This window comes from Zophobas morio, unplaced genomic scaffold, assembly GCF_036711695.1.
Source record: "Zophobas morio isolate AGI-343-1 ecotype UQ-CSIRO unplaced genomic scaffold, CSIRO_AGI_Zmor_V1 ptg000026l, whole genome shotgun sequence".
NCBI lineage: Eukaryota > Metazoa > Arthropoda > Insecta > Coleoptera > Tenebrionidae > Zophobas > Zophobas morio.
Genome location: NW_026972131.1, coordinates 10,676,467 through 10,688,889, shown reverse-complemented (window position 1 = coordinate 10,688,889; position 12,423 = coordinate 10,676,467). Strand labels below are relative to the sequence as shown.

At 35.3% G+C, this 12,423-nt stretch overlaps 4 protein-coding genes across 4 annotated transcripts; 2 read left to right on the top strand and 2 right to left on the bottom strand.

Moving 5' to 3' along the window:
- Nucleotides 1-20: 20 nt before the first annotated feature.
- On the top strand, nucleotides 21-1,349 carry LOC135136376 (zinc finger protein 729-like). Its single transcript, XM_064065611.1, has 2 exons — nucleotides 21-136; nucleotides 188-1,349. Exon 2 carries the CDS (start codon nucleotides 192-194, stop codon nucleotides 1,332-1,334), a length of 1,143 nt encoding a protein of 380 aa, XP_063921681.1. The 5' UTR covers nucleotides 21-136; nucleotides 188-191; the 3' UTR covers nucleotides 1,335-1,349.
- Nucleotides 1,350-5,297: 3,948 nt separating this feature from the next.
- On the bottom strand, nucleotides 5,298-6,319 carry LOC135136541 (dual specificity protein phosphatase 19-like). The gene has a single exon (XM_064065880.1). It carries the CDS (start codon nucleotides 6,053-6,055, stop codon nucleotides 5,477-5,479), a length of 579 nt encoding a protein of 192 aa, XP_063921950.1. The 5' UTR covers nucleotides 6,056-6,319; the 3' UTR covers nucleotides 5,298-5,476.
- Nucleotides 6,243-6,902, bottom strand: LOC135136061 (serine-arginine protein 55-like; the record flags this gene model as incomplete). Its single annotated transcript, XM_064065186.1, has 1 exon — nucleotides 6,243-6,902. A coding segment is annotated over one exon (513 nt), but the record flags the coding sequence as incomplete, so codon positions are not given.
- A 4-nt stretch (nucleotides 6,903-6,906) lies between these two features.
- Nucleotides 6,907-7,675, top strand: LOC135136060 (zinc finger protein 782-like). The gene is made up of 2 exons (XM_064065185.1): nucleotides 6,907-7,001; nucleotides 7,033-7,675. The coding sequence occupies exons 1-2, from the start codon at nucleotides 6,907-6,909 to the stop codon at nucleotides 7,673-7,675; spliced, it is 738 nt and encodes a 245-aa protein (XP_063921255.1).
- The last annotated feature ends 4,748 nt before the right edge of the window (nucleotides 7,676-12,423 follow it).

Sequence of the window (12,423 nt, the reverse complement as noted above, 5' to 3'; positions counted from 1 at the left end):
TGCTGGTTGCATATGTTTAAAACAAAGAAAATAAGTGATTGAATTTTTGGCACATTTATTAATATTTTACTCCATCACTAATATCAAATCCAATGGTAGAACTAATCCAACAGAATTTACTTATACATTAATTCCGGTTTGTAATTTTTAATCACTACAAAAACATTCTAACCTCACTTTTTTCCAGGAGAATGTCTTTCCTAAATAACTTTTTTGTAAAAACGGAACGAAATTTTAATTGTGCAGACGACATAGAACCATTTACGTGTAAAACGTGCCAACATTTCCAAACCCATTGTCTAGTCCAGTTGCAAGAACACGGAATAAACCACAAGAGTGAAGTATCAAATTTACAAATTAAAAAATGTGAAGAATGTAACTTCGAAACCTATTCCGACTATCTGCTATCCAGACACAATTATTTTTGTGCCCCCACAAACCCTCAAGAACTTAAACCAAAAAAAATTTATCGATTTCCTTGTGAACAATGCAATTCTAGATTCAAAAGGCGACATCATCTACAAAGACACACTGCAGCGAAACATTTATCAGAAAACGAAATCAAATGGCACCAGTGCCCACACTGCACATCCAAATTCAAAGAAAAAGGAACTTTAAAACTTCACATCATAGCAAAACATCTACCCGAAGACGAAATTCGTTGGTTAAAATGTGACCAGTGCCCCTCCAGATTCAAACAGAAATACCGCTTGAAATACCACGTCGACACCGTCCACGTCCTGGAAGACCAAATCCAGTGGGTCAAGTGTGACCAATGCACGTCCAAATTCAAACACAAGAGTTATTTAAGAGACCACATTATAATGAAACACCTACCGGAGCAAAAAATTCGATGGTTCCAGTGTGACCAGTGCGCAGCCAAGTTCAAACTCAAGTACCTTCTGCGGAGACACTTCAGCGCGAAGCACTTACCAGAAGACGAAATTCAGTGGTTCCACTGTGAACAGTGCTCAGCTAAATTCAAGTGCAAATCAAACTTGACGAGTCACTTTCGAGCGAAACACTTAGCGGAAGATAAAATTCGGTGGTTCCAATGTGAACAGTGCGTGTTTAGAAGCAAGGAAAAACGACATTTGCAGTACCACATTTCCGAGAGACATCTGCCAGAGGACGAAATCGAGTGGCTACAGTGCGAACAGTGCACGTCTCGGTTTAAGAGGAGGTCGAATTTGAAAATGCACGTTAAAGCTAAGCATGTACCGGAGAGCGAAATTGTGTGGGAGCTGTGTGATCAGTGTCCGGCCAGGTTCAAGCAGAAGAGGTCGCTGAAGCAGCACGTCGTATCCAAACATTTGTTAAAAGCTAAAGACTAGTTGTAAAAATGTTTTTTTTTTTATATAAAAAAGAAATAAAGTTTTGGAAAATCGTGCCTTTGTATGCAACCCACAATACATTACGGGCCTGCTAAATTTTAAAATGACGTCAAACTGGCGTATTTAAAAGGATTATAGAAGAAAAGTGGATGATTTACGTTGACCGTAAAAATTTACTATTTTAGACATGTTTTAAGTTTGTTGTCGAAATAAGTCTACACATATTAAGAAAACAAAGAAAAATGTAAGCCCGCCCACCCACCCTATCTCAATTCTGATGATTTTTTTTATTCGTCGTGAGCCAAGAGGGCGGAGCTTAACTGTAAAATCTATATTTCCTTACAAAAATTTACCATTTTAAACGTGATTAAGTTTCTCAGAATAAAAAAGATCATAACAATTGAGATGGGGTGGGTGGATTTATATTTTGGCTTTTTTTCTTAATATACGTAGTATTCTTTGAACAACCCGATACTCTAAAACATGTTTTAATTTCTTGTAAAGAAATGAGTGTTTTGCAGTTAAGATCCGCCCCTTTGGTTCACGGTGAATAAAAAAAATCATCACAATGGAAATGGGGTGGGTGGGCGGGGTTTATATTTTGTATTTTTTTCTTAATATACATAATATTATATGACCAACGATACTCAAACACATGTTTTTCATTTCTTGTAAAGAAATAAGTATTTTGCAGTTAAGCTCCGCCCCCTTGATTCACGGCGAATAAAAAAATCATCAGAATTGAGACAGGGTGGGTGGGTGGGGCTTATATTTTGCCTTTTTTGTTTTAATATGTGTAGACTTCTTTTCCCAAAATGAAACTTACAACATGTTTAAAATGGAAAATTTGTATAACGAAATATCGATTTTGCAATTAGGCTCCGCCCCATATTTCTTTGCAAAAATGTACCATTTTAACAATGTTTTCAGTTTCTTGTTGTGACAAGATGGCTATGTATATTAAGAAAAAAAGAAGGCAAAATATAAGCCCCGCCCACCATTTTTTTTATCATTGAGAGTCAAAGTAGCAAAATTTAATTGCAAAATTCTTGTTACTTCGCTACAAGAAATTACTATTAAGACTTGTTTTTGACTACCTATCATGTTATTCAAAGAATACTATGTACATATATTAAGAAAAAATTAAAAGCAAAGATTAAATTTGTATAAGGGAATATTGATTTTGCAAATAGGCTCCGCCCCATTATATTTCCTTGCCAAAATATACTATTTTAACCATGTTTTAAGTTTCTTGTGAAAATATGGCTAGGTTTGTTAAGAAAAAAAGACAAATCATAAGCCCCACCCACCCACCCTATCTCAATTCTGATAATTTTTTTTTGATTCGTCATAATCCGAGGGGAGGCGCTTAATTGTAAAATAGTTACATATTTTTCTATGACAAATTACCATGTGAAATATGTTCTTAAGTTATTATACAAAGAAAACTAAATGTATTAATTAAAAAGAAAACCAAAAGAGAAGCCCCACCCATTCGTCTCGATCTCAATCGTAATTCAATGTCAGGCAGAGGGGCGGAGCTTAATTGCAAAATTCATATTTCCTTACAAAAATTTACCATTTTTAATTTGTTTTAAGTTTCTAAGAATAAAAAAAAATCATTACAATTGGGATGGGGTGGGTGGGCGGGGTTTATATTATGTGTTTTTTTCTTAATATACATAGTATTATTTGAAAAACACGAGACTCAAACACATGTTTTTCATTTCTTGTAAAGAAATAAGTATTTTGCAGTTAAACTCCGCCCTCTTGGTTCACGGCGAATAAAAAAATCATCAGAATTGAGATAGGGTGGGTGGGCGGGGTTTATATTTTGTATTTTTTTCTTAATATACATAGTATTGTTTGAACAACACGATACTCAAACACATGTTTTTCATTTCTTACAAAAAATAAGTATTTTGCAGTTAAGCTCCGCCCTCTTGGCTCACGATGAATAAAAATAATCATCACAATTGGGATGGGGTGGGTGGGCGGGGTTGATATTTGGCCTTTTTTTTCTTAATATACATATTGTTCTTTGAACAAGCCGATACTCAAAAACATGTCTTTAATTTCTTGTAAAGGAACAAGTATTTGGCAGTGAAGCTCCGCCCCCTTGATTCACGGGGAATAAAAAAATCATCACAATTGAGACAGGGTGGGTGGGCGGGCTTACTTTTTGCCTTTTTATTTTAATATGTGTAGACTTCTTTTCACAACATGAAACTTAAAACATGTTTCAAATGAAAAATTCGTATAAGGAAATATTGATTTTGCAATTAGGCTCCGCCGGAGAATTCCAAAATCCATATTTCCTTGCAAAAATGTACCATTTTAACCATGTTTTAAGTTTCTTGTTGTGAAAAGATGGCTATGTATGTTACGAAAAAAAGGCAAAATATAAGCCCCACCCACCCGCCCTATCTCATTTCTGATGATTTTTTTATTCGTCGTTAAGTCAAGGGGGCGGAGCTTAAATGCAAAATCCTTATTTCTTTGCAAGAAGTAAAAAACATGTTTCTGATTATCGTGCTGTTCAAAGAATACTGTGTATACTAAGAAAAAAACAACCCAAAAATTAACCCCCATCCATCCCAAGCACAATTGTGATGACCGAGAGGCGGAGCCTAATTGCAAAAGCGATACTTTCCTACAAAAATTGCTCGAAGATTACTTCTAGAGAACTTCCCTCGCCCATAAAGTACAGCTTGTCAAATCCAGCTTTTATGAAAAATTAAAAGATTTGATTTTGCGAATGTTATTGTTTTTTTATAGACAGTTGCATTGTAATACTAATAATAAAAGTATTGCATTATTGTAATTCTTGAATAGTGATTTATAATCAATTTTAATCACGTTTGCTGTATGTAATTACAGAGGAGCGACTGAAGACTAAACTGAAAATCATTTATGGTATTCGTAATTTAAGACAAATAGCGATAACACTTATCAACCTGTAGACGTGAGAGTGAAACAGAAACTAAACTAAAAGATGTTTTCTACGAATTGCAATAACCGGATTACAATGCCGACGGTCCAGACTTTTTTATTGCTCTGACTTCCACTTATTGAATAAACTACTACATTTAACTTTGATTTTCGATGTTGTAATTCACATTTGGTTAATTATAACTTGTCTAGATCTAGAGGAGGCTCAGCATCCCTTAGCCTCCTTCTAGCTACGGCCTTGTCTAGGAGTTTTGAAATATCAACAAAATATGAAAGTCCCAAATTGCCAATGGACTTCAATACTGTACGTCCTTAGGTTATCCTCGATAAGAAAAACAACTTAAAAGTGTTTAATGTTTATGTTTATACATCGGAAGAATGTCACGTAGAAATTAATTTGATTTCAATGAGTTCGTCCCCTCAAAACAGAGGATCAAGTAGTAAACTACAATCGACTAAATGTTCTGAATATCATTACCATAATTTTCATTAAATAAAGACGTTTGTATTTTCACATTTTCGGGAAAATGGGGTGACTCATTCTTAATTTGATCAATAAAAAACGAATTCAGTGATGAATCACAAGTAAAAACTCATCATATTTTGCACATCTTGGGTAGAATTTATTCGGCAAAATTTTAAGCCAACGTCATCAATTTTTTGAAGGGAAAAACAGATTTATTTTGATTAACAATTTACCATGCTTACAATGACGTCAAAACATCTCCAAAATTTCAAGGCATTCAATTTTGTAGTTCCTCATTAAATCAATAAAATAAGCTCAAGCATTAACTAATTTGTGTGAGTCACCCTGTACCATAGGGATCATGGAAGGTCGAGAAAACGTAAAAGTAGAACATCGCTTGCAAAATTTTAGAATGACGTCAACGAGTTGTTGGTGTACGACCATCATTTTGGTTTTAAAATATTTTAGAGAACAAAAAAATTATAATTTTTGTGTTTTTTACACCATTGTAGGATAAGGAAGGGTTGAAATAATAATTCTCGGTGTCACAAATATAAAATTTTATTGGAAGTAAATTACATGTATTTCTTAAAAATGTCTGCTATCTTTTATCAATAAAAAAAGAATCTTGTTAGCAATATACTAAAAAAATTATTTTAAAGAAAAAAATTTCTACAAACTACGAACAAAAAAACCATAAAGTAGTGAACATCGAAAATATAAATTATTTACTACTCAATTTTTTCAGTTGTTCAACAAACCCATCATTTGGCCTAATACAACTCCTGGACTTCTTTACAATTTGATACGCATTACAGTAGTTATAACCACAAACTAAAATTAAGTAACCTATCATAACCGAGGCTGACCTACTGACTCCCGCATTACAATGCACCAAAACGTTACTCTGCCGCTGTACGGCGTCTTGAATAAAACAAACACTCTCCTTCAAAACGTCGAGTAAGTTGGTCTGGGGTAAATCCAAGCACTGAACGAATCTGTAAGCGATTTTTTCACATTTAGATGGGGCGTCCACACCGACACTCAGCACGTTGTTGATATCGAAACGACCGAGTACTTGCGGGTCGCAACAATCCTGCGAGCCCAAGTAGACGTAATCGACGATTTTAGCGGGGACGTTGTCGGGTTTTGCGTCGACGATGAAACCGAATTGCGTTCTGGGGATCTCCACAAGAGCGTCCGGCCCCGACTCTTCGAACTTTCTGCCGTCCAAGTAGGTTAACGTGGTGGTGGTTGGTTTCAAACAGTGCCGTTTGGTGCGTAATTCGTTCAAGAAACTCATTATTAAAATTTACATCATGTGAGTGGAGTTAACCTCAGCAGTGCATTGTCTAGGAAGCGTCCAGAAATCGCGCGAAATAAAATCAAGATTAGCGAGTTATGTAAAGATAACCATACATAAATAATGTAAACGGGGACGTTGCTTCTTAGACAATGTTAATGACATTATATACAAAAGTCCTCAGTGCATTAACGCGTACGAACCAAGCTAATTTATTACATATTAAACAAAAAAATATAAAATATATCTGGTTATAAATGCTAAAATATAAGGCTAAAACTACAAACTTTTACTACAACTTGAATGTTTACTTAATGAAGGTGGGGCTATCTGGTTAGTTGGGCGATCCGGACCGACTCCTCGACTTGCTGCGTTCTTTGCTCGGCGAACGCGATCTCGACCGGGAGCGCTCCTTCGAAGCCTCCCTCGACTTGGATCTCTTCTGCGACCTAGATCTCGATCTAGATCTATCGACCGACTTCTTCCTCGAGTTACTTCTCGAGCGGTCGACCGACTTCTTCCGCGAGTTGGATCTGGATCGGGATTTACTGTTTTGTTTGGGGCTGGCAGACCTCGACTTGCTCTTGGATCTGGAACTTCGTCTCGAGCGGTTTCGGGACCTGGACCGTCTCTGGGATCTACTGCGGGAGCGACTACGGCTGCTGTACGAGCCTGAGCGTCTACTGCGCTTTTTGTCCTCGATCAAGCGGATGCGCCTACCGTTCAGCTCGGTATCGTCGAGCTTTTCAATGGCGTTTTTGAGGTCAGAGTACGAGGCGAACTCGACGACGCCCTCGTTACGGTGCTGTTTATGGGCGTCCGCGTAGGTGACTTCGACTAAACGAAATCAAATGGCATCAGTGCCCACACTGCACATCCAAATTCAAAGAAAAAGGAACTTTAAAACTTCACGTCATAGCAAAACATCTACCGGAAGACGAAATTCGTTGGTTAAAATATGACCAGTGCCCATCCAGATTCAAACAAAAATACCGCTTGAAATACCACGTCGACACCGTCCACGTCCTAGAGGACCAAATCCAGTGGGTCAAGTGTGACCAATGCACGTCCAAATTCAAACACAAGAGTTATTTAAGAGACCACATTATAATGAAACACCTACCGGAGCAAAAAATTCGCTGGTACAACTGTGACCAGTGCGCGGCCAAGTTCAAACTGAAGTACCTTCTGCGGAGACATTTCAGCGCGAAGCACTTACCAGAAGAAGAAATTCAGTGGTTCCACTGTGAACAGTGCTCAGCTAAATTCAAGTGCAAATCCAACTTAACGAGTCACTTTCGAGCGAAACATTTAGCGGAAGACAAAATTCGATGGTTCCAATGTGAACAATGCGTGTTCAGAAGCAAGGAAAAACGACACTTGCAGTACCACATTTCCGAGAGACATCTGCCAGAGGACGAAATCGAGTGGTTACAGTGTGAACAGTGCACGTCTCGGTTCAAGAGGAGGTCGAATTTGAAAATGCACGTTAAAGCTAAGCATGTACCGGACAGCGAAATTGTGTGGGAGCTGTGTGACCAGTGTCCGGCCAGGTTCATGCAGAAGAGGTCGCTGAAGCAGCACGTGGTATCGAAACATTTGTTAAAAACTAAGGACTAATTATTGTAAAAATGTTTTAAAAAATAAAGTTTTGGAAAATTGTGCCTTTCACGCGACGTCAAGGGTTTGTAGAAGAAAAGTGGAGGATTTACGTTGATTGCCATAAAAATGTACTATTTTAGACATGTTTTAAGTTTCTTGTTTGGCGAAATAAGTCTACACATATTAAGAAAACAAGGAAAAACGTAAGCCCGCCCACCCGCCCTATCCCAATTGTGATGATTTTTTTTATTCATCGTGAGCCAAGAGGGCGGAGCTTAACTGCAAATTCCTTATTTCTCTTCAAGAAATTAAAAACATGTTTTTGAGTATCATATAGTTCAAAGAATACTGTGTATATTACGAAAAAAATAAAGCCAAAGATTAGGCCCCACCCATACCCGCCCCGAACTCAATTCTCAATTGTGATGAATTTTTCATTCGTTGTCACGTCGAGGGGCGGTGCTTAATTGCAAGATCCATATTTGCCTATAAGAATTTACCACTTTAAACATGTTTTAAGTTTCTTGTTCTGAAAAGACGACTACGTATATTAAGAACAACGACAAAATATAAGCCCCGCCCACCCACCCTGTCTCAATTGTTATAATTTTTTTATGGTCGAGAGCCAAAGAAGCGGAATTTAATTGCCAATTTCTTATTATTTCTCTAGAAGAAATTACCATGTAAGACCTGCTCTAAATAGCATTGAAGTTTTCATTCGTTGGCAAATCTAGGGGCGGAGCCTAATGTAAAATCCATAATTTCTTACAAAAATTTACCATTTTAAACTTGTTTTAAGTTTTTAACAATAAAAAAATCATTACAATTGGGATGGGGTGGGTGGGCGGGGTTTATATTTTGTATTTTTTTTCTTAATATACATAGTATTATTTGAACAACACGATACTCAAACACATGTTTTTCATTTCTTGTAAAGAAATAAGTATTTTGATGTTAAACTCCGCCCTTTTGATTCACGGCGAATAAACAAATCATCAGAAATGAGATAGGGTGGGTGGGCGGGGCTTATATATTGCCTTTTTTTGTTTTAATATGTGTAGACTTCTTTTCCCAAAATGAAACTTAAAACATGTTTAAAATGGAAAATTTGTATAAGGAAATATCGATTTTGCAATTAGGCTCCGCCCCATATTTCTTTGCAAAAATCTACCATTTTAACAATGTTTTCAGTTTCTTGTTGTGACAAGATGGCTATGTATATTAAGAAAAAAAAGGCAAAATATAAGCCCCGCCCACCCGCCCTGTCTCAATTGTGATGATTTTTTTTTTATAGTTGAGAGTCAAAGTAGCGGAATTTAACTGCAAAATTCGTATTATTTCGCCACAAGAAATTACCAAGTAAGACTTGTTTTCGAGTATCGTGTTATTCAAAGAATACTATAGGTATGTGTATTAAGAAAAAAATAATTAAAGCCAAAGATTAAGTCCCACCCATACCTGCCCTGATCTAAATACTAATGAAGTTTTCATTCGTTGGCAGACCTAGGGGCGGAGCTTCATTGTAAAAAATCATCACAATTGAGACAGGGTGGGTGGGCGGGGTTTATATTTTGTATTTTTTTTCTTAATATACATAGTATTGTTTGAACAACACGATACTCAAACACATGTATTTCATTTCTTACAAAAAATAAGTATTTTGCAGTTAAGCTCCGCCCTCTTGGCTCACAACGAATAAAAATAATCATCACAATTGGGATGGGGTGGGTGGGCGGGGTTTATATTTGGCCTTTTTTTCTTAATATACACAGTATTCTTTGAACAACACGATACTCAAAAACATGCTTTTAATTTCTTGTAAAGAAATAAGTATTTGGCAGTGAAGCTCCGCCCTCTTGATTCACGGCGAATAAAAAAATCATCAGAATTGAGACAGGATGGGTGGGCGGGGCTTATATTTTGCTCTTTTGTTTTAATATGTGTAGACTTTTTTTCACAACATGAAACTTAAAACATGTTTCAAATGGAAAATTTGTATAAGGAAATATTGATTTTGCAAGTAGGCTCCGCCCCATTATATTTCCTTGCCAAAATATACTATTTTAACCATGTTTTAAGTTTCTTGTTGTGAAAATATGGCTATGTATGTTAAGAAAAAAAAAGACAAAACATAAGTCCCACCCATCCACCCGATCTCAATTCTGATAATTTTTGTTTTGATTCGTCATAATCCGAGGGGCGGCGTTTAATTGTAAAATACTTACATATTTTTCTACGAGAAATTACAATGTGAAATATGTTCTTAAGTTATTATACAAAGAAAACTAAATGTATTACTCCTAATTAAAAAGAAAACCAAAAGAGAAGCCATTCGTCTCGATCTCAATCGTAATGTATTTTTCAATCATTGTCAGGCAGAGGGGCGGAGCTTAATTGCAAAATTCATATTTCCTTACAAAAATTTACCATTTTTAACTCGTTTTAAGTTTCTAAGAATAAAAAAAAAATCATTACAATTGGGATGGAGTGGGTGGGCGGGGTTTACATTTTGTATTTTTTTCTTAATATACATAGTAGTATTTGAACAACACGATACTCACACACATGTTTTTCACTTCTTGTAAAGAAATAAGTATTTTGCAGTTAAACTCCACCCTCTTGGTTCATGGCGAATAAAAAAATCATCAGAATTGAGATAGGGTGGGTGGGCGGGGCTTATATTTTGCCTTTTTTGTTTTAATATGTGTAGACTTCTTTTCACCACATAAAACTTGAAACATGTTTAAAATGGAAAATTTGTATAAGGAAATATCGATTTTGCAATTATGCTCCCCCCTATATTTCTTTGCAAAAATGTACCATTTTAAACATGTTTTAAGTTTCTTGTACTGAAAACACGACTACGTATATTAAGAAAAAAGGCAAAATATAAACCCCGCCCACCCGCCCTGCCTCAATTGTGATGATTTTTTTATTCGTCGTAGGCCGAGGGGTGGAGCTTTATTATAAAATCTGTATTTTTCTACGAGAAATTAATATGTCATTTTCAAAATCAGTCATATCTAACTGCAAGGAACTAGCCCCGCCCACCCACCCTCTATTTTTTAAATAGTAAATCATTTGCCAAAATTATTCTTATCTTAGCAAGTACTAGCTCCACCTCCCGCCCTTTATTTACTTGGAGGATATGTTATTTTCCAAATCAGTCATATCTTAGAAAGTGATCAACTATAACATTTTGCACATTTTAGATAGGATTTACTGATCATAAATATGACGTGACGTCATCAAGTTTTTGGAAGGGATAAATAAATACATTATGAGTGGCGATCGACCATATCTCCATATTTAATATTATCTATTATCTTATTTAATAATTATTATATTAATACATATTTCAATTTTTGTAACCGACGTAAATTTAAAAAAGATTTTTCGATTTTTCAGTTTTTCAACATTTCTATTTTTTCAATTTTTCCAAACTTTAAATTTTAGATTTTTCAATTTTCTGAGCAATTTTTGATTTTCGATTTTCAATTTTTCGATTTTAAAATTTTTCGATTTTTCGTTTTGTAAATTTTTCGATGTTTCAGTTTTTCAATTTTTCAATTTCTCGATCTTTCGATGTTTCGTTTCTTGATGTTTCAGTTTTTCGATGTTTCAATTTCTCCGGTTTTCGATTTTTCGGATTTTCGATATTTCAGTTTTTCAGTGTTCCAATTTTTCGATTTCCCCTCAATTTTTCATCATTTCAAATTTGGAATTTTTCAACTTCTCGATTTTTCCATTTTCGACTTTTCGATCTTTTAATTTTAAATTTTTCACTTTTTCGATTTTTTGATGTGTCGAGTTCTCGATTTTTCAATTTTTTAGTATTTTAATTTATCAATTTTTTACCGAGGGGCGGAGCCTAATTGCAAGAGCAATACTTTCCTACAAAATTGGTCGAAGATTACTTCGACAGAACTTCCCTCGCCCATAAAGTACAGCTTGTCAAATCCAGCTCTTTCGAAAAATTAAAAGATTTGATTTTGCGAATTTTATTGTTTTTTATAGATAGTTGCATTGTAATACTAATAATAAAAGTATTGTATTATTGTTATTCTTGAATAGTGATTTATAATCAATAAAATAACGAAACGGATTACAATGGCGACGGTCCAGACTTTTTTATTGCTCTGACTTCCACTTATTGAATAAAAGACTACATTTAACTTTGATTTTCGATGTTGTAATTCACATTTGGTTAATTATAACTTGTCTAGATATAGAGGAGGCTCAGCATCCCTTGGCCTCCTTCTAGCTACGGCCTTGTCTAGAGGTTTTGAAATATCAACAAAAGATGAAAGTACAAAATTGCCAATGGACTCCATTTCTGTACGTCCTTAGGTTATTCTTGATAAGAAAAACAACTTAAAAGTGTTTAATGTTTATGTTTATACATCGGAAGAATGTAACGTAGAAATTAATTTGATTTTAATGAGTTCGTCCCCTCAAAACTAGTAAGCTACAATCGACTAAGTGTTCTGAATATCATTACCATAATTTTTATTAAATAAAGACATTTGTATTTTCACATTTTCGGGAAAATGGGGTGACTCATTCTTAATTTGATTAATAAAAAACGAATTCAGTGATGAATCACAAGTAAAAACTTTTATATTTTGCACATTTTGGGTAGAATTTAATCGGCAAAATTTTGAGCCAACGTCATCAATTTTTTGGGGGGGAATAAACAGATTTATTTTGATTAACAATTTGCCATGCTTACAATGACTTCAAAACATCTCGCAAGATTTCAAGGC